The 25,116-nt window shown below is 32.3% G+C and overlaps 3 protein-coding genes across 8 annotated transcripts; all 3 read right to left on the reverse strand.

The window, feature by feature from the left end:
• Nucleotides 1-425: 425 nt before the first annotated feature.
• On the reverse strand, nt 426-4,295 carry LOC126856267 (major facilitator superfamily domain-containing protein 1-like). Its single transcript, XM_050604644.1, has 7 exons — nt 3,868-4,295; nt 2,704-2,980; nt 2,196-2,612; nt 1,679-1,990; nt 1,488-1,600; nt 1,149-1,387; nt 426-861 (listed from the first exon to the last, which is right to left on the reverse strand). Exons 1-7 carry the CDS (start codon nt 4,007-4,009, stop codon nt 817-819), a joined length of 1,545 nt encoding a protein of 514 aa, XP_050460601.1. The 5' UTR covers nt 4,010-4,295; the 3' UTR covers nt 426-816.
• A 518-nt stretch (nt 4,296-4,813) lies between these two features.
• On the reverse strand, nt 4,814-7,028 carry LOC126856318 (chromatin complexes subunit BAP18). Of its 3 annotated transcripts, none has more exons than XM_050604732.1 (4): nt 6,884-7,028; nt 6,157-6,248; nt 5,350-5,448; nt 4,814-5,281 (listed from the first exon to the last, which is right to left on the reverse strand). In XM_050604732.1, exons 1-4 carry the CDS (start codon nt 6,899-6,901, stop codon nt 4,996-4,998), a joined length of 495 nt encoding a protein of 164 aa, XP_050460689.1. In that variant the 5' UTR covers nt 6,902-7,028; the 3' UTR covers nt 4,814-4,995. The 3 variants fall into 3 exon arrangements, with proteins under 3 accessions (XP_050460689.1, XP_050460688.1, XP_050460690.1); XM_050604731.1 differs by lacking the exon at nt 6,884-7,028 and adding an exon at nt 6,729-6,871; XM_050604733.1 differs by lacking the exons at nt 5,350-5,448; nt 6,884-7,028 and adding an exon at nt 6,729-6,876.
• On the reverse strand, nt 6,974-25,021 carry LOC126856305 (probable RNA methyltransferase CG11342). Of its 4 annotated transcripts, none has more exons than XR_007688345.1 (6): nt 24,824-25,021; nt 24,273-24,483; nt 10,172-11,432; nt 8,583-8,805; nt 7,255-7,929; nt 6,974-7,110 (listed from the first exon to the last, which is right to left on the reverse strand). XR_007688345.1 is itself a non-coding variant. In XM_050604710.1 (6 exons), exons 5-6 carry the CDS (start codon nt 8,772-8,774, stop codon nt 7,384-7,386), a joined length of 738 nt encoding a protein of 245 aa, XP_050460667.1. In that variant the 5' UTR covers nt 8,775-8,805; nt 10,172-10,816; nt 11,191-11,432; nt 24,273-24,483; nt 24,824-25,021; the 3' UTR covers nt 7,254-7,383. The 4 variants fall into 4 exon arrangements, 3 of the variants coding, with proteins under 3 accessions (XP_050460667.1, XP_050460668.1, XP_050460669.1); XM_050604710.1 differs by lacking the exon at nt 6,974-7,110 and having other exon boundaries at nt 7,254-7,929; nt 10,172-10,816; nt 11,191-11,432; XM_050604711.1 differs by lacking the exon at nt 6,974-7,110 and having other exon boundaries at nt 7,254-7,929; nt 10,172-10,512; nt 10,596-11,432.
• Nucleotides 25,022-25,116: the final 95 nt, after the last annotated feature.

Below are 25,116 nucleotides of genomic sequence, written 5' to 3' on the forward strand. Positions count from 1 at the left end.
AATATTGAATTTCTCTGAAAAAATGATCCAAATAAAAATTATACAAGAAGCCTCTTTCATAAAGAGACGATTTCTTGTAATTTTCAAAATTAAGGATTTAGCTTCACACAATTAATATATATATATATATATATATATCATTTTATAATTTTACATATATATATATATATATATATATATATATATATATATATATATATAACTCCGTAAAAAAAAGAAAATATTTATTGAAACAGTAATCAGTAATCACAAATGAATATTAGTAAATTCAATATATTCAATATATTGAATTTATTAAAAATTAGACAAAAATTCTATTACAGTTGAAAAGAAGCTGGCAATTTAGGAACATCATGTTTCATTTTTCATTAGTTCATTTAATATGTCTAAAGTTTGTTGAGATATTTCTAAGAATATGGGTTAACTTCTTAATCAGAGAGATCAAACATTCATTTATTACAATATTACATCAAGATATATTACATATGACAAGATACATGTCATTATTTTATAAATTAAGTAATCCCGTAACACTTCTAAAAACTAAAGATAGAGAATGACTCGATTGTTCTTATATCCAATGATAACTATGAAGCATTAGTCATACATCATTGTTTCATATAAAATATAAAAACCAACATTAATTAAAAAAAATATTTCGAGACATCGTCAGAACAGTATTTCGATTTAAATGCATTACGGAATTATCACAGATCAAGCTGTGTATAATAGGAAGACACAGTGAATAGACACTTTGACGAGATTTAAAAGCTCTTTTACATATCTATTTATAAATTTCCAACTAGATTGTGCATATCATCGTAATGCTCGATGAATCGGTGTTACTGCATGCGGTGGTACCTACAATTTAAAAAGATTATTTAATATTAAAATTTATATTTTTCATTTATTAGTTATATGATATCAATGTGATACAAAAAAATACCTTTTGTCATATTAAATAATATTAGAATACCGTTTTCTTGTTAAAAAAGACACCTTAATTTATTTAAATATATTTAAGTCTTTAAAAATCTTTAAAAATTTTTTATGTATATGTTTTTCATGTAAATTAAAAATATATATAACATCTTAAACAGATAAAAAAAATATATATATATATATATATATCTTAAAATAGGATTTACCATTGCACCAATGCGAGACAAGTAACGGTTTCGTATACTAATATCAGATTGTGGTTGCATAAGACTATCCGCTGAAAAATCCGATGTGCACTCCGACGACAATAATTTTTCTCGTTCCAAATTCTCAGGCATACATCGAAATGCCTCATATCGTTCTCTTTGTCCTGGCGTCATATTAAGATAACCACCGCTTGTTGCTATGTCCGATACCCAGATTGCACCAGCGGTTATCAATGAAACTGATTACAATATGTAAAATATGTCACTTATAAAATTTTACATTATAAACAGTAAAACGCGCACTAACTATTTGGATTTCAAGTTCACAAAAACACTCACCCCAGAGCCAACCAAGGAAGAACATCTCAAGCATTAAATACCCTCCTTTGTCGACAATTATGCCAGCTACAATTGATACTACGGCAAGGCCTAAATTTTGTACAGCTTGTGCTCTGCAAAAAAACATTATATCAATATTTTCTTTATTATTTAGCATTATTTCGCTACAATAAGCAATAAAGTGTGCTTACATTCCATAAGCAGTACCAAGTTGATGCTCTGGTGTGACAAGAGCGATTAAAGGCCATAAACTGCTAGCGAGCATGGAATATGCTAATCCCATGAGAACCATACACACATAAGGATTCAAATAGGTAAATGCGAGCAATCCATGTGCAAGGATAGTCACACATATACTAATAAATACCCATGATACGTTTTTGCCTGTTCTATCTACTAAGTAACCTAATACAGGTGACCATATCGCCGATATAGAGTAAACGAGAGAATTCACTGTATTTGCAGCAGATGGATCAAATTCGTATTTCCGTTCAAAAAATACTCTAAAAAAATTAATGAAATATTAACTCCTTTTCTAATATGTAAAATTATAAACGAAGAATAAGAATAAGTTAATTCGTGCTCATATGGAACGAATCGCGTAATACAATATCATTATCGACATTATTTTAAAAAATATTTCACGCGCTTGATTTGCAATTTGAAAATCGTTTTATATAATAAGTGTTTACGCTATCATGCACTTACTTTCCCAAAGCGATAAAGGGGAATATAGCAACATAATAAGCGATGCAAATAAGTGCAATCAACCAAAAGATCGGCTTGAAATCCTTAACGTCCTTTAGACTAACAACTTGCGGTTCTTGTCCCTCTCCTCGTCGAAGCAATCTTTCGGCGCGTTTGTCCATGAGGCCTAATATACACGCGCATATCATCGACATCACGCAAGTTCCAGAAGCGAGAAAGAGAACTATGCCAATGCACTCTGGACCCTTATAATATTTAGATACATAATTGTATACTGGCTCCATTACTAAAAAGTTTACAGTCGACCCTACTCGCGCAAAGCTCAACTGCAGTCCAAACACCATATTTAATTCTTTACCTTTGAACCAAAGGACTGCGTAACTATTCTGGGCAACTGCCAACGATTCTGCACCGATTCTGGAAGGAAACAAATAAATAGCTTTTGATTCTATAATTTATAAAAGGATATACAATAAATGTAAAATATAATACTTAAACAGATACATACCCAAAGACAAATCGGCCAAGCATCATTAGCCAAAAAGCATCAAAAAAGGCACCACTTGCAAAAATGATTTGGCCAATCAATGTGAGTCCCATATAAATTACAGTACCTAGCCGAATTCCAAAAACACTGTCCAATAAAAATCCACCAATGAAGCACAAAATGACATTCGGCCAAGAATATATGGAATATAGCAAAACAAATGTGCTTGTTGACATATTTAAGTCAGTTTTAAAATTATCCTGTAATGCTCCAGGATTATCAAAACAAAAATACGATCCTGAAATAAAGGACAAATATCTATTGAAGTATTTGCTAAAGCATAATCTTGTAAAGAGAGATAATTTTCCTCTAAAAAAAAAATTTATACAATGATCTACAATTAGACAAATTAAAATATTATTCACTAAAAGTTTTACAATTCATTAAATGAAAGCAATATTATCACATATGCATAATTTCATTATGTGTCATAAATTCTAATATCACACAACATATTGAAAAAATAAACATGATAAATCATACAAAGAGAGCATTCATGACATGTCTTATCTAAGCAGTATGTCAAATTTTTCTCTATAATTAATAACAAGAAAGCATATAAGAGAGAATGCAAACAATTTCAATTGCATTTCAACTAATTTTTTTTTTATTGTTTTTATCTCTCTATTTTTAATTTTAGCTATTAAATTGCAAGTAAAATTTTTTTTAGAAATATACAAAAAAAACAAAAAAAACAAGCAAAGCATCAAATAAATATTATTATGTACCACATTTTTTTTATAAATGTAGCTAAAAGTATCTATTTACATTTCCATTAAATATTAGAAATCTTAATATAAATAAGCACAACATATAAAATTCAATATTAAAAGATGCATTTTGCACACAAATAAAATTCAAGAATTAGATGATTTCATTTTTAAATAAAGATATATGTCACGTAATATATAAATACAAAAATCGCGAGAGTCTGAAACGCGGAATGAAATTTTGCGATAGCAAGCGAATTATTCATTGATGCATCTCATTCGTCGTTATCACCGCGATAACAATTCGCTCTTTTGACAGTGACACGTTTCAGCTGTGAGGTGACAGTCGTAACAGATAAAGAAGTGACGCGTTGCCCAGTAAACAACGTATCCGCGAAGTTACGTCAGTTCGTACCAAATCCGAGTAGACACATGAGCGCCAGGCCCAAAAATCGGTAGGGCATTTTCTTGGGACTGCAACATCCTTGTAGAGCCATCTCGTCCTCGGACCTGTTCATGTCCGTGCTAACAGAATTTTCCGCTACGCCTCCCTCCATGCTTTGTTATGGTCTGTTGCTTTGTTGTCGTCCAATAGCGGAAGAGCTTATATGTTACATATGTCAAATTCAGAAAATCTGATACACGCGACGGTCTCGTCCCACTTCTTTCACATCGCACGATTATCGAGATCGGTGGCACTGTGCTCGAAGAATAACATCGAGACTACTCCAAATGCATTCCGCAGCAGCCCAGTACCACGATTGTTGATTAATCTGTTAGTCGAAGCGCTTATGCGTCATCCTATCCGACCGAGACCCGAGATATATCAGACACAGGCTAGATTTTTATGACAAAATCCCTATAAGACGGAAAGAAAATGCGTACCAATAGTATGAAACGAAATAACTAATTTTTCCTTGGGCCAGCGTATTCTTGACAGTACGACAAAAATAATTACAATTTATTGCATAATTTTTATAGCATGTTTCGATAAAAATCTCATGCAGAGCGTTTTCATGATTCTTCTATATTTTATTAAATTATCGTATTATTGCTCAATTACAATGGGGGATTTTAATTGATAGCAGAAACAAATCTAATAAATTTTATCACATATTGTTTCAATCTGTAAGAATTTTAATCATTATTTTACAATTATTGCAAATCTTATTTTCTTTTCCTAAATGTTGTAAATTGCGCTAACTTTCCAAAACAAATAGACTTCCTATAATCAAAATTACATTAGAAGATGAATGAATTTTTTATATATCCAAAAAAACATAATTCAAGTGTATAAGAAATCCAAGGATGTCAATTCATCGTCAATTTCGCCTTATGGGAAACAATGACATTAAATTAAATTAGGTTTCCATACATTTATTGTAAAAAGGTAACTTATGAGCTTAAATACGATGAGCTTATCGAGATGCTTAAAACTAGTTAAAATTCGAACCATCAATGAACAATCAGATGATAGAAAACTTGATATCGTCAAGTCCTTAGCTTATTCAGTTAACTTAATTAATAAGTTAACTATATAAAGCTAACCAGTAACTTCCTCGGTAGCGCCTTCTTCGAATTCAAGTTTCACTTGACATTCCTCGGGAAGTCCCTCGACATCCACTTCCGTCTCAGGTGCATTCAGCATGTTGAGCGTCACTTCCGCTGATTTGCCTATTAAACTTTGATTTCCTGACGTGGACTGCTGTTTGACCTGTTGCTGAACCAATGTTGATTGTTGTGCCTGTTGAGGAAGAATCTGTTGTTGTCTGACGGATATTCCAGCTTCTTCGAACGCCTTTTTCTTCAGAGTGGTTCGTATCTGAGAACTGAAAAAAGAACAATATGTTCGTTGTAAATTGCAGGCCTACCTCAATGGCAGCCTTCGAAAACTTACACCGTCCGACTCTTGATGTGCTCGCTTATTCTGTTCAACTCTTCGCTGAAAGCCCTTACTGAGTGACGGAGCATCTCAATGTCCTCCTCAGTCCATTTACTACGCATTGAGGGGTATAGGAAATTATGAAAAGAGCATGGGGTCTATAATAGTTATACAGAATAATATTCTGATGGTGTACACTGCATATTTGTTGGAAACAAGAAAAGCTACTTTGTGATTATTCTGGATACATTAATTTATTCGCGCAATGTAATAACCAAAACTAATTATTTAAATGGACAAGAGCGAGTTAAAATAAGAACTAATCTTTTCATAACTTTAGAGAAGAATATATTTGATTATGCACAATTTATAGAATAATAAACAAAAAGCCAAAATCTTCTCAAAAAAATCATTTCCAAAAATTTCTTAATTCGATAACATTTCCTTATTTATTCTTGTAAACATCTCTAATCAATTTTCTAATTCAAATACATAATGAAAATTTAGTAATAATATGACTTTCATAAAAAATTATCAGATATCTTCCTTTGCCTGCAAATTTCATGTTGGATTCTTACTCCCTATCTTTTGCTATTCTCAAAGTTTAATTACACTGCCAAAAAATCATTCTGCATTATTAACATTGTCATAATAATCCATAATGACCACATCATAAATTTTTTATGTAACTTTTGGTTGCCACATATATATAGTTATATAGTTATTTTCAGATAATCTGATAAGATTAGAAACTTATATTTTTCTACCACTAAACGTTATTCTATTTTATAGGACGCAATAATATTTTCATATTCAACTTACCCTGCTAGCGAGTCTGATGTTGGATGTAGTTGCATTGTAAGTTCACCCAGCTTATTAAAGGCCACACCAGCTGCGGTGAAGATTTCACCCACCTAAAAACAAATAGGTTTTTTCATTCAGCTATTATGTATGTATTCGTTGTTAATGATAACTACATTAAAATATCTTTCGTTATTCATTATATTATTATGATGAATATGTTATACATAAAAGCTATCTAAAGATGAATCACAAATTGTTATTTTCTCTCTCTTTTTCTTTCTTCTTAGTTATAAATATAGATGTTATAAACAGATATAATGCAGCACATAAATAGAAAAAAAAAAATAATTAAAAATCACAGAGAGAGAAAGAGAGAACGGGAATGTAAGCATCACCGGCACATAATTGACTTAACCTAACAACACGACACATTACTTATTTTCTTTATAAAAATTATATAATATATTTTACATAAAGTAAAATCTCCACGCAAACATCAAATGTATTAATGAAAATATTTTTACAAAAAAAAAAAAAAATTCTAAATTTGAATAATCAAAGAAAAAATCAAAGAAAACTCTTCAACATAACATCTGCGATTTCCTCGAGCTGGAGGCTTTATTTGAAACATTTTGTTTATTCCTGGATTTCTTCAGCATCGCGCACAACTCGCGAAAAAGATTTGAAGCACAAGTACAAAGAAATAGAAAGAAAAATCAAAATCATCAACTGCTTTTATACTCACCTTGCTCGCAGAGTTCATGTTGTTATTGTTGTGTACATTCGAACGCAACCTGCTATGACCGTTTCAATGACAGTGACATGGCGGCGACGCCGGCGACTCCGTTACCGCCATCTCGTATCTTTTGCGAACCTCGTCGTTAATTTTGTTCTGTTTTACCATTACTCGTTATGTCTTTACATCATCTTTTTTATATGGACTATTTTACTTATTCAATAAAATTATATTTCCTATAAATATTTACACATTGTGCAATAATATTTAAAATTAGGAGTTTAAGCAGATTATTTTTTAGAAATACTTTCTTAAAAAAAGTATCTCGTTTATAATATGAATTAAATTTTATACGAAGCACAAGTTACCTATTCACGTACATAATCTTTCTTTATCTTCTTCTTTAATAAATCTCTTTTTTATTTTTTAATTATAATATAAAAAATGCAGCAACTCCCTTTCTTAAAAGGAGTTGATTCCTCTCATAAGTTGAGTTGATTTTACAATCGCTACTTTCTTTCGTAAATCAAAAGCGTGCGTCCCCAATCGTTACCCGCGGTGACGGTGACTTTTCGAAAATCGCACAGCCTCGTCAAAATGTCCTCAATATGCTGCGTCGGATTGCCGGTGTATTTTAGTTCCTTCAGCAAAGGAAAGTCCTCCGATTTCACTCTTCGTAGCCTTCTCGATGCATTTCTGTAACATTTCCAAGGCTGCGGCTCGATGACGATCATTTCCGATAAATCGCAAGCTTTTCGTAGAAACTCCTCCAGACCGTCATCACCATGATTCAGATGAATCCACATAGTGATCGAGAAGCAGAACACCACGTCGAATCGCGTTTTATGAAGCTGCGCCAGATGCTTCCTCAACGTCTCGCCGCAATCATCGGACAAAAAGTCCAGACACTCGAAGGTCAGACGATCCGGGCGCCGATTACCTTCGCGCGCTCTCTCGATCAGAATTGGATCGAGATCCACACCGATTAAAGAGATCTCGGGCTGATCTTGGGACATAGTCTTCTCGAGGAAATCGTATAACATGTATGTGAGATTCTGCAAAACACGTCGTTAAGTAGAATTAAATATAAATATACAAGATATATTTAGATGCATTTTTTCAGTCGCAGATTGCAAAGTCAAATTTAAAATTTGTATTTACATAGCAAAAATTTTGTGGAAAATTCATCGTAATTCTTTTTGTCATTATTAAATAAATTTAAAAGTTGTATTTAAATTTTTTAAACTGATTTTTGTGTTGTTAAAATAAAATATAGCTAATATTAATTTAAAAAAAAAAATGTTAATATAATAAAGACAGCACTTGAAAAATCACAAATTGACGAGGATTTATACCCAATTTGTCTCAAAATAAACACATTAATTAATGTCAATTCTTTTTAATAGAATTTTTGTCCCGAATTATCTGAAAACTATCTCCGGTTAAAAGGAAACACATTTGCGAGAAGCGATCCGTATAATTAGAAAAACACGGTAGCTTTAATAAGATAGAGAAAAGAACGAGCACACATGCAGGAAATTTCTACAACAAGGATACAAAGGAATACGAATTCCGGATGCGGATGACGCGCGACCGTATCTGAAAAGGGATAACTCGACTCAAAATTAGACGCGCCGTTTGTAGTTTCAGATCACGAAGGCCAAGTCTCATCCCGTTTTGGATCCCCCGACAGCTGTACCCTTCTTACCCCGGCGTTACAGCCGACGTCTAGACCCGTGTATTTCCGGGCCGGATGAGCGTCCCGTCGTCGCTGCCACACGCCACGCGGAAGTTGCCGCACGCGCTCTTCCGCAGGATGGAATTGGTAATAATTTATGAAGTTCCCGTGTCTGATAGCGCCCGGATCCGTTTTCTCGCCGCTATTCCCGTCGCCGTTCATTGTGTATTAAAAAAAAAATAATAATAATAATCTGAAACATGCAATAAATGAAAATATTATTATTAAGTGACTTTACTTGTCTGGTTATAAATATGAGCGTGTATTAAATGACTCCGAATATGCTCACACGATATAATCTGTTACATTCATAAATATAGATTCATCAATATTAATATTAAAACTTGGAAATAACAAAATATATCATGTACATATATTTTATTATTAAAAAATTAATAATAAAATTAAAGTAATTTTATTTTTGCTCATATAAAACAGAGAGAAACTCACAGAGATCTTAAAGCGTATATCATTTCGAAAATCAAGTTCTTCAATCGAAAATCAAATATTTAATACGATAAGAGAATGGATTTCTATCACAACTCGATTTTTTTTTCTCAATCTATAGTATGATAGAAATGTAGTGCAATGTTGCGTATAATACTGCAATAGGATATATACGATCGTGGGTGACGACGGCATTGACGACGTTAACAAGCGACAAAGAGACGGAAAGAGTATTAGAGGAGAAGAGAGAGAAAGAGAGGAGAGGAAGGGAGAGAGAGAAAGAGAGAAAAGAGAACAGAGGCTACGAGAGAAGGTCAGGGGGACCAAGAGCGGAAGGAATGAACGGTTAATTCGTTGGTGTCCGCGACCTAAATAATTGTAACCTTCGATTAAGAGACGACAGACCGTGGAAGATTATCGATAAATTATTTTAGCTGTAAATAATCTGTCATTGACGACACATAAAAAGGAATTAAAAAGCAATATTAGAAAAATATTGGAAAAAATTATCAAAATTCAAGACAAGACATTAAAAGATATCAAAGTTTATATAAAGCAAACTAAAATAATTTAAAATAATAATAAATATTTTGCGTAGAACACAAATCAAATACCCTTATATTATACATTATTAAAAATTGAGAAGCTTTGTTTAGAAAAAAAGATATTAGCGAGCATCGTAATTTAAAATCTAACTTCAAAAAGCAGTGATTGATTAAAATTATTTTTGTATCAATAGAATTTTTGTGTCAAACAAATTTAAAAAAAAAAAATGTGAATTTTTTATTTTTTATTTAAGATTATTCATGGTAAAAAATAAATAATATATAAATAAAAAAATAAATAAAAAATAAATCACACGGAATATTTCACTAAACCGAAATATATTTGTAGTGTCTAGAAAAACAGCTCGTATTAAAAGTTCTAGACTTCAGAAGTTTATTTCTCACTTTTGCGCTTTATCCTTGATTCTATTCGCTTTATCCTCTATTTTCTAACGATGTCCAAAGAGAGAACAAAAGGCTAATCCAAAAAGCGGCTAGTTCATGCAGCGGAAAATCACTTTTTTGTCTATTTTTGCGAAGTCACACAGCGGGTAATTAATACAATACCTTTTTAGGAGACGCCTTTCCGCCGAAGATTCGGTAAATATTGAATCCGATGCGGCACGACAGGGAGGCGGTCTATCGATCTTTCGTTGCGTTGCCAAATCCTTTCCAGCCATGTATACGGATTGCTAAATCCGAGCCGAGATCGTGAGGGCATGGTACCCACGTGCGCATGTGTGTGCTCACGATTGTGTACCAACACATTACCACACATTGCCCGGCGCGATAAAATTTATCGAATTAAGAAGGCGATTGGATGCCAAGGCTCCTCGAGCTTTCGTGAGAACACATAGACGAGTCCTCGTTGTCTTATGCATTCCGATTCGTGAAGAAATTGCTCGTTACTTGCGTAATCATTTTGTCAGCGTTAATCGTAATCATTATATAGTGGGGAAAACGATACACAACTTGCTTGGTGTCTAATTACCTCCGCGATTATAGTCCAACGTAATTAGCCGAATAATTCCGGACTTGTATGGCGATTTAGCGCGGAATTTCTTGCGGGAGTGTATAATGAGTGTCTCTATATCGTCGATTGCAACGAGTATTATGACCTGCCTATATACATCTGCGCGTGGATTGCATCAGTGACATTGGCGCTAATATGACCTCATTTGCGTCACAGATGCATATGTTGAGAAAAAGCACCTAAGCAAAGTTTCAATTTCTCAACTGTCATCGCGCGTCTCGAATTTATTCAAATATTAATTAATCATTATTCTATAAATTAAATATTAAATAAACGAGAAAGCGATAAGGATGGTTTATGTGTATTATTTTTTAAATAGATGTATGGATGTTTAATAAAAGTAAGATAAACATTTTTTTAAATTCATATAAAGAATATATCGTTTAAGACCGCAAAATAAAAAGTTCTGCGACAAGAATAGAAAATTTTATATTACAAATATACATTGCATAAAAATGCGAAATGAATTTAATATTGCTCTCTTGCGTTCTTACGAAACGTATGTAAGAGTGTTTCGGTAGAAGCATCTAACGACACGGGACATTGAACTCACGTGTGTCGTCACAAGTGCCACATAAGTGAGACGATCGCGATTAGTCATCTGATATCAACATCGTCTTCGATCTCGAAAGGGAACGCCTAAGGGCATTCTCTGTCGTAACAAGCCGTCATCTTGGGCAACGCGCGCATAATAATCCTGAGAGACGATTCGTCTCACTCGTGAGATCAGTTTCTTCTTAACGCATAATTCTCATAATGGTCTTTTCGCCATCAGATTCCAAGATTGATTTATATCTAAAAAATTAATAAACAATTCCTCAATCTATAATTTATATTATTTATTATCTGTCTATAATTTAGAAATAATTAAATGTAGAAACAACGGGTGCACAATTCAGATGTTTCTTTCAATAAATAAAGATTCGGATACGAAAAAATTATAGTAGCAATCTAATAATGACAAAAAAAATCTCACGATCACCCATCCTAAAGTATTTCTTGACAGAATTGCCTATATATGTATATAAAAACTACTATGTGCCTTTAGCAAGAGAAAAAAGCGAAGGGGTAAGCATCTCTTCTCATAGCGTGTGGTCGATCGGAAACCGGTCAATGGCATGGGAGGGGAGGGAGGGAACAGCTGCATGGACCTTCTTGCTCCGCGATCCCTTCTTTCCTGCATCGAGAAATCGTGATGTTAGCCAGAGGTTCGCTCGGAGAAGATAAAGTAAAATATGCCCCGGAAGTCGTTCGTAAAGCGATCCATTACTGCGTACATCCGGCGCATTCATTCGTCGTTTTTTCCGCGATCCATTCATAGTAAATCCGCTTTTTCCGGATTTTCGTGTTCTATGCCGGCTATGACAAATAGACTGAGATCTTGCTGAGATCTCTCCCGATGACAACGCGCACGACAAAAGACGGACACCTTGTTTAAGCCGCTTCAAAAGAGGCGTTCCGGGGTGCGTATGGTTACTTTGAAAAATATCGGTATTACCTTGAGAGAACAAGCCGATTGCCGCCACGTGCGTGCGTCTTTCGGTTCTCCGCAAGGGAAATCGACCGTGCAATTAACCGCGCAAACGACTTAATCCTTCATCAAAGATGAAGGTTCTTTTCTTTTTTCTCCACTTTCCACGATCCAAGACGTTTCTCTCAAAAATACAATTGTTTCAAAAATACAACTGTCAAAAGATATCTAAACATAAAACTGTTTTATAAAATAAAATCTATTGATGTGAACATATATATCTAAACTTTTTTTTTATTATAGAAAATGTCATTATATGTAGTATTATTTGTCTTTTAATTAATAAATTGAGTTACAAGGAAATATAAAAAATAAACGCTTTATCTTCTTAAAATTCCTTATCTCTCGAATGTTGCATTATATATAAAAAAAAAACAACATATGTATATATATATATATACATATGTATGTTATCTATCTTCCTGTTTACATTAGCCGAAAACACGAAAGCTAGCACTTTACGTAACAAAATTTCTCAAAGTCAACTAGTACCTTCTTAATATAATTAAATATTTTCTTAAAACAATGATATTCGGATTTTCTGATGAATTAGGATTTTTTTTTTATGTATATAACATTTGTCGCGAGACAAATTAAAATAAAAGAAATTTGGTATATACACCAAACACTTAATATTAATATATGTACAAGTATATAATGGTATTATTAATAAATCTATTTTTCGCGCTAATGCTAATCGCAACTTTTTAGAAATAGTTAGACATCTCCCTGGAATTCATTTATGCAAACGTTGCAACCATACCGGAAGCATATCATATAGCGGATGACGCGACTTCCGGGATGCGACCTTAAGAATTCCAATTCTCATCGCTTGGTATCGTCGAAATCCGTTTACTCAGCCGCTTCCAGTATTTTCGTTGCTCATTCATGAGTCCGGTTTAAACTCGCATTGTTGTCATTTCATCGTTTTCACTTTTATCAAGAGGAGAATGTTCTTGTATGTCCTAGAACTTATCTATATAATTCGACGAAATTGTCATCATTGCGATAAATACATCATATCAAGAAATAACACTATAGTTGATACTTTCGCGCTAGATTCAAGGCTTTAAGTTATAATTTATTATGAGTATTTTTTTGAAGAATCAATTTATCTTTGTAAGAATAACGCTATATAAATGTTAAATAAAATCAGAAAATTTTGTTATGCGAATAATAATAAGGTAAATGTTCCCGTTATTTTAAAATAAAATATAAAAATAAAATATAAAAAAAAAAAAAATTATTAAAGAGGAACCAAATAAAAAAGAATTTCATAAAATCAATATATAACATGATATAAATAATATAAATAATTATTTACGTAAATAGTATGTTTTTCTCTTACGTTTGTATACTTAAAAAGTTATCCTCATTATCGAGATAAAAAATACTTGTAAACCTTGAAGTTTTTTAATGACACATTGTGAAATTAAGCCGATCTCTTTCGTTAACAACTACTTCTCATTAGCGAACACATAAGACAAGCGCAAAGATATTCTACGCGGTAAAAATTTTTCTTTCTAAAAACCAACTAATTTTCCAGCCACACCGACCGCGTTAACGAAATATATCGATTACGATGGATCATATCAGGAGATTCGCTCATCGACCTTCAGTTATTCTCGTCAAACACTCATACATTCGACTTCAAGGGATTTAAACGTATAACTGGGTCAAGTAAGGATAAGCGCGACAGAGATTTATGATTATGCATGTGTTGCAACGAGGGAAACCTCGGACGATGTCAAGTTCGACATTCATGCTGTTTAATAAAAAAAATTATCGCAGAACGAAACATTTGTCAGAATATTTTAATAAAAAATTAATACATAATCCTTTAATAAAAATCGATACACGAGGAAACGTGGAAAAATTAGATTATAATAGAGAATGAAAGATGGGGAAACTATTAGGCACGCTATATCAGAAATCAGGGATACTTTCGCATATATCCTGATTGTAAATAGATTCTTCAATATTTGTCTTTAATTCTTTTTAAAAATATTTTTAATAACTACTTAATTATATCTAAAGCAACTTAATATCAAATCAGATGAAAAATTTCTTTAAGGTCTTAACCTGAATTTCTGTAGATTAAGTATTTTTATAAGAGCGTGATTTATCGAAGAAATGGCCTCGTTTCTGATGTCATAATGTAACAAACTCAAGTAGCACACCGCTTTTAATTGAACTGGAAATTGAACTGGAAATGTACCACTTATCACAGTTCTTTTCCACTTATGACATTAAATAGATAAACTTCAAGTGAAATATCTGTAACTACGGGAATAACACATTGCTTGAGGGAAAACATGACTTACAGTTAACTGAAGAATACACAAACTTGTATGTGTCACCTATTAATATTCTTGAAACTTAATTAACCTTAATTCGTGACGTTTGCGTAGAATTAATCACCAATTAGATGAAAACTACTCCTTCTATGAGCAGGAAACTCTCACTCTCCATCAACTAGTGATTGATCTTTACAAAGAATTATTAGCAATTTGTCCGTGTAAATCAATCAATTTAAATAGGGGAAGTATATAAGGTATATTCTCAAGTATATTCTCGATTCGCACGCAAATAAAATAAAACTTGATATAAAATATGAAAATATGATTATTTCTTTTTATAACAGAATTGCCAATTGCCTAGACGGCCTAGAGCATTTATGACCTATATCTTGTTTTTAAAGAGAAACATCTCATCCAACATATTTTTTATGTATTCAGTAAATGTGAGAATATACGAGGGAATACTTGTTAAAAGATGATTATTATCATTATACAATTTACTCCGTTAGTGCAATATTCTATGCGTATACGTTGCGTGCTTGCATAAAGTTGCATGATATCAACAGCTCTCGTTACCTCGCCACGGATGCATGTATGAAAAATGATGCAAACCGAGACGTGGATAAGAAGAGCTTCGCACTTACAAAACATTTTACTATGCAAATGATTTACAAAGTACGTCAGAAAAACTTGCGTCAACATTTCAAAGTGCAAATCTAGATCGCGGTGTAAGAGAAAAATATTACTTAAGTAAAAATGGCACTTAGCAGTTCATAAGGAAAAAAATCATACGTAAAATTTTCATGAGAGATAGATTTAAAAAATTTTTTTTTAAATACACAGAAAATATTTTCACATACACACACATATATAGTGCGCTTATTTCGAGTATATTTATCCAAATTAATCTTTTATCATAAATTTGTCTTTGATTTATTGCAAAGATTATGCGATAAAGAGGAAATAAAGACGTCTATATTTTTTTGCAAACGTTCGAGAGGCATCTTATCATCTGGTATTTCACGCCTTCGAATATGTGATCGAGAAAAATACACCTACGTCACTGATTACCACCTGTCAGAAAATTCCTTGACGGATAGCGTTTCACGATCGTATAGATTGCGCTTTATTTTCTGGTGGCACTTGCGCTTTATTTTCTACTGACGCAATCGCCGATACACTACGCATTTACCGATCGATACATAAATACGAGAGGATATCGTGCGCGTGTCATGTTATCGCGGTGCTTCGATCGCGCCCACGCTTCTACGTGATTCTTATCACGCATACCAGTATGTAATCCGGAACCACAAAGAGATCATACGTCATGTTCATTTAAATATATCAGTTTATTTAAAAAATTGGAAATTATAATGGCGTATTATGATGTCACTAATGTTATCGTGCGCTGTTGCATCATAATCTTTGAAACGAGTAATAAAAACAATATTAGTTCTATTTTTCCCGATTTTTTATATAAATCATGAAATATTGCAGTCATCGATTTTTTAGTCTAAATTGTCTAGATTCATTGTATCAAGTCGGACAACAAAACAATAATACTAGAGAGAATTTTTCGATGAATGTATTTCTATATAATTCCTTTATAATATCTCGAATGTAGAAAATATAAATTTATTTTCTATTAATATCAAAAAAGGAATCACTGCGTTGAAAGCTATTGGAATAAATAATGCATGAGTGAAAGACATGTAATTCTCTCGATATTACAAAGAAATATTTTTAAAATATTTAAAAATTATAAAAAAATTTTTTCTGAATGAGAAAAGTACGATTTAATGCAACAATGGACGAAAACAAGACTTTTAATGTAAAATTGTTATAAGATATGTATGATCAAATTTATTTATTTCTAACATAAGAGCATCGACATTGTCAACATATTTTAGATATCTTGCACTTACGAAGTTTCGTGTCGTTCCGCTTGGCGTGATTTGCATTAATTAGATTTAGTCAATATCTTACAATTGACCAAGCACTAGACTCAATCGTTAAAACAAAATTAATTCGCGCGTGCATATTCGCCTTTCACCTTCTCAATTTAGAGACAGTAAGAAATTTAAATCGAAAGTTAACCGTTCAAAGCTCGCACCCGCATTATAATTAATCACATCCAGCATTTTCCAAGCAAATTATCGCCAAACGATTTCTCAACTCACTTAAACAAAAACTTAACAGAGGGAAAGAAACTTTCACAAACATAAAAAAGTCTAATATAAATCGAAAATAAAATAAATGAAACACATTTCTTTATATTCTCTAATTGTCTTGCCTATAATTATCCACATTTCTGCCCTTGTAACGCCTATTTTCTTAAATTGGTTTTAAAAGATTGGCTACACATAAACTTGTGACTTCCGCAAGATGATAAAAGATGAGATATTACAATGAAAATAAAGCATCTTTTCATTCATGCCCCGCTCTATTAACCGCATCCTGTGCCTATATTTTTAATTCTACCGTTTGTGCTTTATGTATTCTGCTCGGAATTAGTCGGTCACGTATTTATGTGAAGGAGCAATAACGGGCTGTCGACCTGTATGGATCGCAGCGGGTCGGTACATGGTCAGGTAAAATGTTTTTCAGGACGAAAATCTGAGAAAGGATACGCATCCTGCATGGCATCGTAGTGCCTGCGTAGTTTCTTCGTGTGTTTTCGACAGGCAGCTGTTACGGTATGGACCGGATGTGAGAGAATGCTCTCGAGAAAAAATCTGTTTCTATTATTTCGACTTTATCTTACCGTAGTTTGCGAAAATGTAAGTGCGTAAATTGTAAAAAAAAATGTAAAAAAAAGATGTAACGCTTCTAATATGCTATGATAACGAAACATAATAAAGATAACGACAGCAAAGATAAAAAGTCGCGTGACATAATTTGAACATATGTCGCAGATGATATTAATTAGTAATCTAAATAAAAACTATGTCACGTTGACGTTTAGAGTATGTTTAGAACATGTTTTATGTATTCCAATTGTATTTGATCTTCAAGTCTACTAGCACTTTTGTAAGCATACAAAAGAACCTATTATTTATATATCAATTAGAACATTTAAAAAAAGATAAATGTTTGCAGAATTCGCTAGTTTTTTTGAACGCTTTGTGAAAAAAATTTAATCCCTTTGAAAACTTATTTTAAAAAACTAATCTCTTAATTAAGCTCCTTTAAATACTTTATTTTTTCAAATTAATTTCTTAATTAAGCTCTTTAAAAATTTTATTAATTTTTTAATTATTATATATCCATAAAAGTGCTTAACAATTCTATTAATTTAAAATATCTTTTATACTCGCAAATTATTACATTTAATAATCTCAAATTAAATTAAAGATGATTTCCTTGATAATAATATCGTTCGATCATTCATTACTATCAAATTTATATCATCATATTTTTATATACTTTATCATCTCGCGCACTTTCTATAAGACGTTTTCAGTTTTCAGAACGTGTTTGACAACGTAGCAAGCTTGTATACTTTTCTCTATAACTCATTTATCTCCCTTCTACTTCCTTCCATTATGTCGTTTCCGTGCAGTTCGCGTAGGAGGATCCGTAACATCCTCTCTCGCCATCCTCCTCGAATCGCTCGTCTCGATTCGCAGGACTTAAACATCTCGGGTCCATCTCTCTCTTAGCTGATTTTTCTCCCTCGTCCCTCTCCTCACGAGACATCCGAGGCGTAAAACGAAACAGCCGGCGAACCGGTTCAAGAATTTTTCGTCGGTTCCTCGTCCCGGACTTTAAACCGGTATCTCGTCGCAAGCGCGCGGCGCGCAAAGCGCAGCGCGTAGGCAGACAGTTCTGCAAGCCGCGTGCGCGTTTCGCAAATCGCGCGCGACATGCGTTCCACGCAAGGCTGGCTCGTTACATGTCACATGAGAAGTCCCATTCAACTGTACTAAGTGTATCATAAAATGCCAAGCCGGCATCAATTTTCATTTTTTATATATATAATTTCGCCAGAGAGAAAAAGAAAGAAAGAGAAATTCTATTCTATTACACGAGTTCATATTCATATGATATGCCTGTGAAAACTTATGATTTCAACGAAACTCTTTCTTTACTTTCTTTTCAATTACATTTATGTATATATATTATTATTAATTAAAGAAGAAATTTATAACGTCATTACTTTCAACTTTAAAAGTATTCGTTCATCTATGCGATATAAAAGAAAAATGTTTGATTAGTTTATCGTTTCTCGAGAGTTGTATGCTTATAAAGTTCATTTATAAAGTTCTTTAACAAAAAAAAAAACACGTATGAATTAGGAGAAAGAAATTAAAATAACCACAAAATTAGAAAAGTTAAGAAAATTGATAAACATTAACATTGCGGAATCGTGCAAATGCATGATGCGCGGCAATTGCATTTTAACAGTAAATTACATTAATTATTAATTAAGCAAGAAAAATTTCTGTTTGTATTTGAATATATATAAATAGAGCATGATAAATAATATTCTTTATATATTAGCTATATTATAAAAAATAGCATATAAAACTAATGTAATAAAAAGAAATTATAATTATATATATTTTTATATTACAGAATATTCCATAATATTGCTTAATTTGCTGCTAATTGCATGATTTCGAAGAAACGATCTAAACTAATCATCGGCTAGTTAAATTGTACACAAAAAAACGCGATGAGTAACAATCATCTCTGATTATCGACATCCGGTTTCTTGACGAAACGATAATTTCACGAGCGGCAACGCGAAATGAGACAATTTTATACGATTGCATTTCCCTGACTGTTTATTGCACATCGCGTAGTAACTGGACTGTGCCGCATAATAGAAAGTTACATTAAATCGTGCAATATATTATGACAACAGCATGACGGCACATGCGCGATTTACAAAAGACGAAGCTTGCACAGTAAAGCTTCAATCGCCGCAACTGACCGCTGATTGATGAGATGAGATTACAAAAGTCCGCGTACGTATTTCAACGTGGGGCGCTAATGACGTCTGAGGTGAAATTGAATATTTATTCTCAAGTAAGTGTCGATCAATATAATAAATTTCCCCAACAAGTAAATTAAGATTTATGATAAAATCATTAGTAAATATTATATATTTAATAATCATTGGAAAAAAAATTAATAAAAAATATCAATTAAAATACAACAATTTTATTATAACAAAATATTAAATTGCGAAAATAAATTGTCTCACATGACATATGTTTAGCAACATAGTCAAAAATAAATATTTTAAATTGGCGAAAATTACTATTGTTTTATCTGTCCACCTTACGCGCGCGTGCAATAATTACATATTATATTGAAACCACCAAAATTATTGCGTAAAAATTTTATTTTTGTTTCCAAAATGAATAAAATAATTTTTCTTGCAATTGTAATAGAGTTTTGACAGATATCAAGCAATTTTTAACAATCAACACAGTCTAAATTTCTCATTTATATTAATGACGTGACATTTATATCATCGACACTGTGTCTCTATATTTGTCTACACTTTTACGTGAGATGATGTAATTTAGCGAAACTATAAGATTTTTTAATGCCCTTTTCAATAAAAATATATTTAAATTTTCGATAAAAATATATTTAAAATGAACAAAAAATCTTTAGAAAAATTTGTAATTGACATAAATGATGTATGATATATAAAATATTATTATACCTAGTATATTTAATCATTTATATGATAGTGTGAAAATCAAAATAAGCTCTATTAAATATAATATCTCTCTCTTTTTCTCTTTCTTTATTTCGTTTGTTCTAGAGAGATTCAGTAAGAATACCTCTCGTTTTATTTATGTCTGTCTTTTTTAATATATTTAATCTCTCTCTCTCTCTCTCTCCCTCTCGTATTTTTCAATTTATTTTTATCCAATATCACAAGGAAGAGATGAAATGTCTACTAAATCTTGACCGTCAAGGCTTTGAATCTTAAAAAATTTTGCAAAATAATTTTGCTCAAAATTATTTATTAATTTTTTCAATTATAGGAAACGATTCATTTATATAAAATTAAATAATTATTTAATTATAATAGAATGTTATGCAAAATTGCTGATCTTTTAATTCACGTTTCCTTGGTAAATTTGGTATAAACATTTTTTCTTTAACATTAAATTATATTTTTCCATAAGAAATTTTTCAAAAAATTATTAAATTTTCTGTTCCGATGAGCCATTATACGTCACTGAAAAAAATACGAGGTATTGATCAGCAAAGAATGTTCAATGCGTGACAATGGTACAACATGTGCGAGAAAGACGAAAAGATCTCCACGTTCTTTCGCCAGTCTCTCCCATTGTTTTCCAATCACCGACCAAGATTCCCGCATATTTCTCGATGACTAATTTATCCGTAATCATGACACGTAAATAACCACTGACCGAATCGACAGAGACAAGATGATCACTGCGTGCGTAATAGATAATAGCATCCGCTATCTCATTGTTTACTCATTACCAAAAATTTCTAGTGATATGACACAACACATATTGCCACAGCAATATAAGTACGTGTTAAAATACACGTACGTTTTACAATAGTTTCGACAATACGTATAATACATTTATGTATATTGTAAATTTCAAAATGGCATTTTTCTGCATTTCTCAAGTTGAAATTTTGAACGCATATTCTTTGATAATAAAAAATCAAATAAAAAAAAAACTACTTTAGCCTTTAATATCAAATAATTAATTAGACAAAGAACATTTCTATAATTTATTGATTTTCATATGACTTTCGTCATACATATGTGGTTGATGTAAGAAAGTTAACAAAGGAATGAATCATTTGCAGTTAGTCTTATATTCGTACGCCCACATTATCGATCGACGATCACGAAACTATTTCAAGAACGGAAATATAAGCTTATGGCACGCCGGAAGTTGCATTAATTACGCAAAGATGTAATTAATAACCAGACTATCTGATAAAATTTGCAGACGCTTTTCAGTATTCCTTTAATTAAAGGATACATTCAAAGTAAATTCTTTTTATAACAGAAACTCTGAAAACATTATAATGTTAATAGCTTGCTAATTACCTAATAGCTCGTTAAGAGAGTAATTAATTTAATTTTTTGTTAAAGATAACGCTCATGCAAATATTTTTTGGGTAAATCCAAAACACTTTCGGCAACACACCGCATAATCAATCCGGATGCTCGCAATCGTGAAGAAATAAATTTAAAGATGTTCAAAAGTCGTCAAAAAAGAAATGTGCGTTAATCATATGGCTGTTTACCAAGAGCAAACTCCGCTTCCGAATAAATTTCGTCCGATAATACTTGTCGCTAATCAATGAACTGTCAACGGCGCACCCGGATTCAATCGCGTGTCGCATGACGAAATATCCGCACGAATGACACCAAGCGCCGAAGAAGAAAAAAAGACATATCTCAGAATATCTAAAAATCTTACTAAAAATACTAGCGCCGTAGAGGATCCTGCGGTGTCGTCATCGCTTACGAAAAAACGAAATCAGTTCTTGTCACCTAATGATAATTTCGTTCATGTTTCGAACATGAGACATGATGTGTATTGAGACAAAGGTTATTGTTATTCATACAAGAATTTTTTTATATGACCATTGTCAAATTCTGAGAAAACAATAAGAATTCGATTTCTCTCATTTTTTGTATTTTTGTTATCATAAGTCAATATCATCTCTCGATCGAGTTAATTAAGTATTATCACATTTTATCAATTGGTCAAATATATAATAAGCCATTGAGCTTTTATTCAATCGAATTCCTTTTTTTGTGCTAGAATATTGTTAATAAGAAAATAATTCTACAACGTATGTTAATAACAATTAAGAACAAAAATAAAACCGCAATAAGTTTCCCAAATGATTCTAGATTAGATCAGAAATATCTCGATTTCGCGATCGCATTATATACTAAATCGACCTATATTCGAAATTGTATCTTAAACTATTCATTCTATACTTGCAAACGCAAGTGGCGATAAGGCCCGCGATGATATAGGCGCTGTCGAAACGAAGAACGACGATAACGGCGCGAATCACGCGTGACTTTCCGGATCTCTTTTGTAACGACAGCCGCCGCGTTGTAACAAGACACGCGAATGCTCCGTTTCCACGGACCGTATCGATCATCGCCGATATAATCCACCTTCTTTTTCTTTTTCGTGCTCTATCGCGCCTGCTCCGCTCTTCGTCTCGCGCCAGCTAATCATCGCGAGCAGCCACCCACGTAAGCGGAATGGCGCGGGATAAAAAAGGTTGTCGGGTTGACCAATATCCGGTGGTCGGAACGCGCGCGGGTATGTTTGGAAACGTCGTTTACGAAGGCCTGGCCTGACTCGAGCGTGATCCAGGCAATCGAAGGCCTTATCTTTTTCTCTTTCTCTCTCTCTCTCTTCTCAAGCATGTACGTGGCCGTGTACACGTCCTCATAGTAGCCAGAGTCGATTTCTGTGTGCATATGCACCTATAGTATATACGCCATTGGATCATAAAATATATCCATGATTTTAATTCGCAAATATACCAGAATCAAGTTCTCATTTACACATATTTTAGAAAATAGATTTAAATGTAGAATTCTTCGAATATAGATGTTAATTATATGATGTAATTTTGCTTCGATGTAAACATATTTTATATTAAACTTTAAACTTATATTATTCCTCATATACATACATATCAAATAATTATTATTTATGTAAAAATTATTATTTTTTATTATTTATTTAAAAATTTTATTTATATCGTATTTATATAAAAATTTATATAAAAATATTTATATAAAAATATTTTTATATAATTTTTATATATATTTTATATAATATAAATATTTTTATATAAAATAAAATTTTGGCTTTATTATACTTTCAATCTTTGTTTTGTATTTTTTGCTGAATTTTTTAAGCGATATAATAATAAATATATTTGACAGTTTTCTATTTGACAATTAAAACATCTGATTGTATAATTTATTCTCGTCAAGGACCGATGCGAAATTCTATGCCATTCGTCGTCGCGTTAGAAAAAACTGAATAATCGAAGGCAGGAGATCCGTCACGGTCACATGTGGGTGAAGTTACAAGTTACACGCCCTTATACGCGCAATTGTTTAAAACCTACCTCCCGCGCTCAACGAACAGCGTTAAGGTAGGTAGATCAAGGGTACATTGCGCTGGGCAAGTCTCTGCAAAGATCTTGCTCCTCGCGAAGATTGTATAGATACATTTTTAAAGAGATGTATACTGAATGACACAAATTCTAATTTTTTTGTAGATCATCAATCTCTTCGTGATTTCAAAAATTTCAAATACATGTTCAAAATAGATCACACTTGATGAATTTATTCAAACTTGTCAATATATTTTATATAATTTTTGTATGATTTTAAAGTTAAAATTAGAATAAATTGTATGATTTTAAAGTTAAAATTAGAATAAAGACAATGTAAATTGTAATAAATTTGAACACGATTATTGTCTGAGATCTATTTTCTGAGAATAGTAATTTACTCTGAAGAGAGAGAAAGAGAATAAGAAAAAATATACCTCCACCACTGTATAGGTATACGTGCTAAGACGCTTTGTAATATAGCTGATAAGAGCTTGACATATGACATGTATACGACCGCGTGTTGCGATTCAAAGAGTCCACGTATACATACTGCTAGTACGTGTATATATATATATATATATATCAGTGATCAATACTTCTCTCTCGCACCAAAATGTTTCCGATCAGCTGATTGTTTCTATCATTCTCATTTTTTCAAAGAGATACAGGTAAAATACATACCTCTTACCACGATGCTCGTATATATAATGAAACATCCGTTACTTCCGCGACATCTGCTTTCTCGTAATGAATTTAACGGGCCGCCTTCTTCTAGTGCGCGACAACGGGAACGATCGTCCGCGTGTGCAATCGTAGCACGTGTTACGATAGCATATGATGTAACATGCTTCCGGTGATTCAGGGAATTCACGTGTGCTTTGATATCAGTGACCTTTGAAAGGTAATGAATTTTTTTAGAATAGATAAATATGAATATTGTATTGAGAATATCAAGTATTCATAGATATATACAGCCAAGCTTTTTATAAATGTTTAAATTTCTAGCACAACTTTATATCTTATACAATCTTAATGTTTATCAACAAATCAAATACAATCAATATTACAAATGCTATGTATATTGATACTTTGAATATCCAACTTGATAAAACTTTTATATATAAAATCATTAATAAAATATATGCTATAAATTTCTTTTACTATACTTCTTTAGAAAAAAATTGAGAAAGGATTGAGGAGATACATTAAAATGTATTTATATATGTATATACCTTGTTAGTATATTTGACTGTAATATGTCATTTATATATTCAACCGAATATATGAAAAAAAAGCATATAACATCATAAAATATCGTTCGACAATATAGGTTTAGATAAGGTTAAGTCACACCGACACGCGAAAGAATAAACTCCCCAAGCGGTCTCGAGCGGAACTGGCGGTTGGCGGAGTAGTGGGGCGGGTAGTGGGGCGGCCAAAGCGAAGTTAGCTGTTAGCCGAACGCGCCTTTCCCCCACCCGGCAGCCACGATCGCGGCCGAAGATTGCCGAAGCGTGATGCGTCT

Source organism: Cataglyphis hispanica, chromosome 18 (assembly GCF_021464435.1).
Source record: "Cataglyphis hispanica isolate Lineage 1 chromosome 18, ULB_Chis1_1.0, whole genome shotgun sequence".
Taxonomy (NCBI): Eukaryota; Metazoa; Arthropoda; class Insecta; order Hymenoptera; family Formicidae; genus Cataglyphis; species Cataglyphis hispanica.

What these genes read in the sequence shown, in the direction of transcription:
- LOC126856267 (XM_050604644.1), bottom strand. Translation starts at nt 4,009, where the DNA reads ATGGAGGGAGGCGTAGCGGAAAATTCTGTTAGCACGGACATGAACAGG. An exon ending in CCCTTTATCGCTTTGGGAAA is followed by an intron (nt 1,991 to 2,195) that starts GTAAGTGCATGA and finishes TAATTTTTTTAG; the next exon opens with AGTATTTTTTGAACGGAAAT. An exon ending in TGTCTCGCATTGGTGCAATG is followed by an intron (nt 862 to 1,148) that starts GTAAATCCTATT and finishes TTTAAATTGTAG; the next exon opens with GTACCACCGCATGCAGTAAC.
- LOC126856318 (XM_050604731.1), bottom strand. Translation starts at nt 6,797, where the DNA reads ATGCTGAAGAAATCCAGGAATAAACAAAATGTTTCAAATAAAGCCTCC. An exon ending in GCTCGAGGAAATCGCAGATG is followed by an intron (nt 6,249 to 6,728) that starts TTATGTTGAAGA and finishes ATTTGTTTTTAG; the next exon opens with GTGGGTGAAATCTTCACCGC. An exon ending in ACATCAGACTCGCTAGCAGG is followed by an intron (nt 5,449 to 6,156) that starts GTAAGTTGAATA and finishes CTCAATGCGTAG; the next exon opens with TAAATGGACTGAGGAGGACA.
- LOC126856305 (XM_050604712.1), bottom strand. Translation starts at nt 8,774, where the DNA reads ATGAACGGCGACGGGAATAGCGGCGAGAAAACGGATCCGGGCGCTATC. An exon ending in ACGTCGGCTGTAACGCCGGG is followed by an intron (nt 7,930 to 8,582) that starts GTAAGAAGGGTA and finishes CGTGTTTTGCAG; the next exon opens with AATCTCACATACATGTTATA.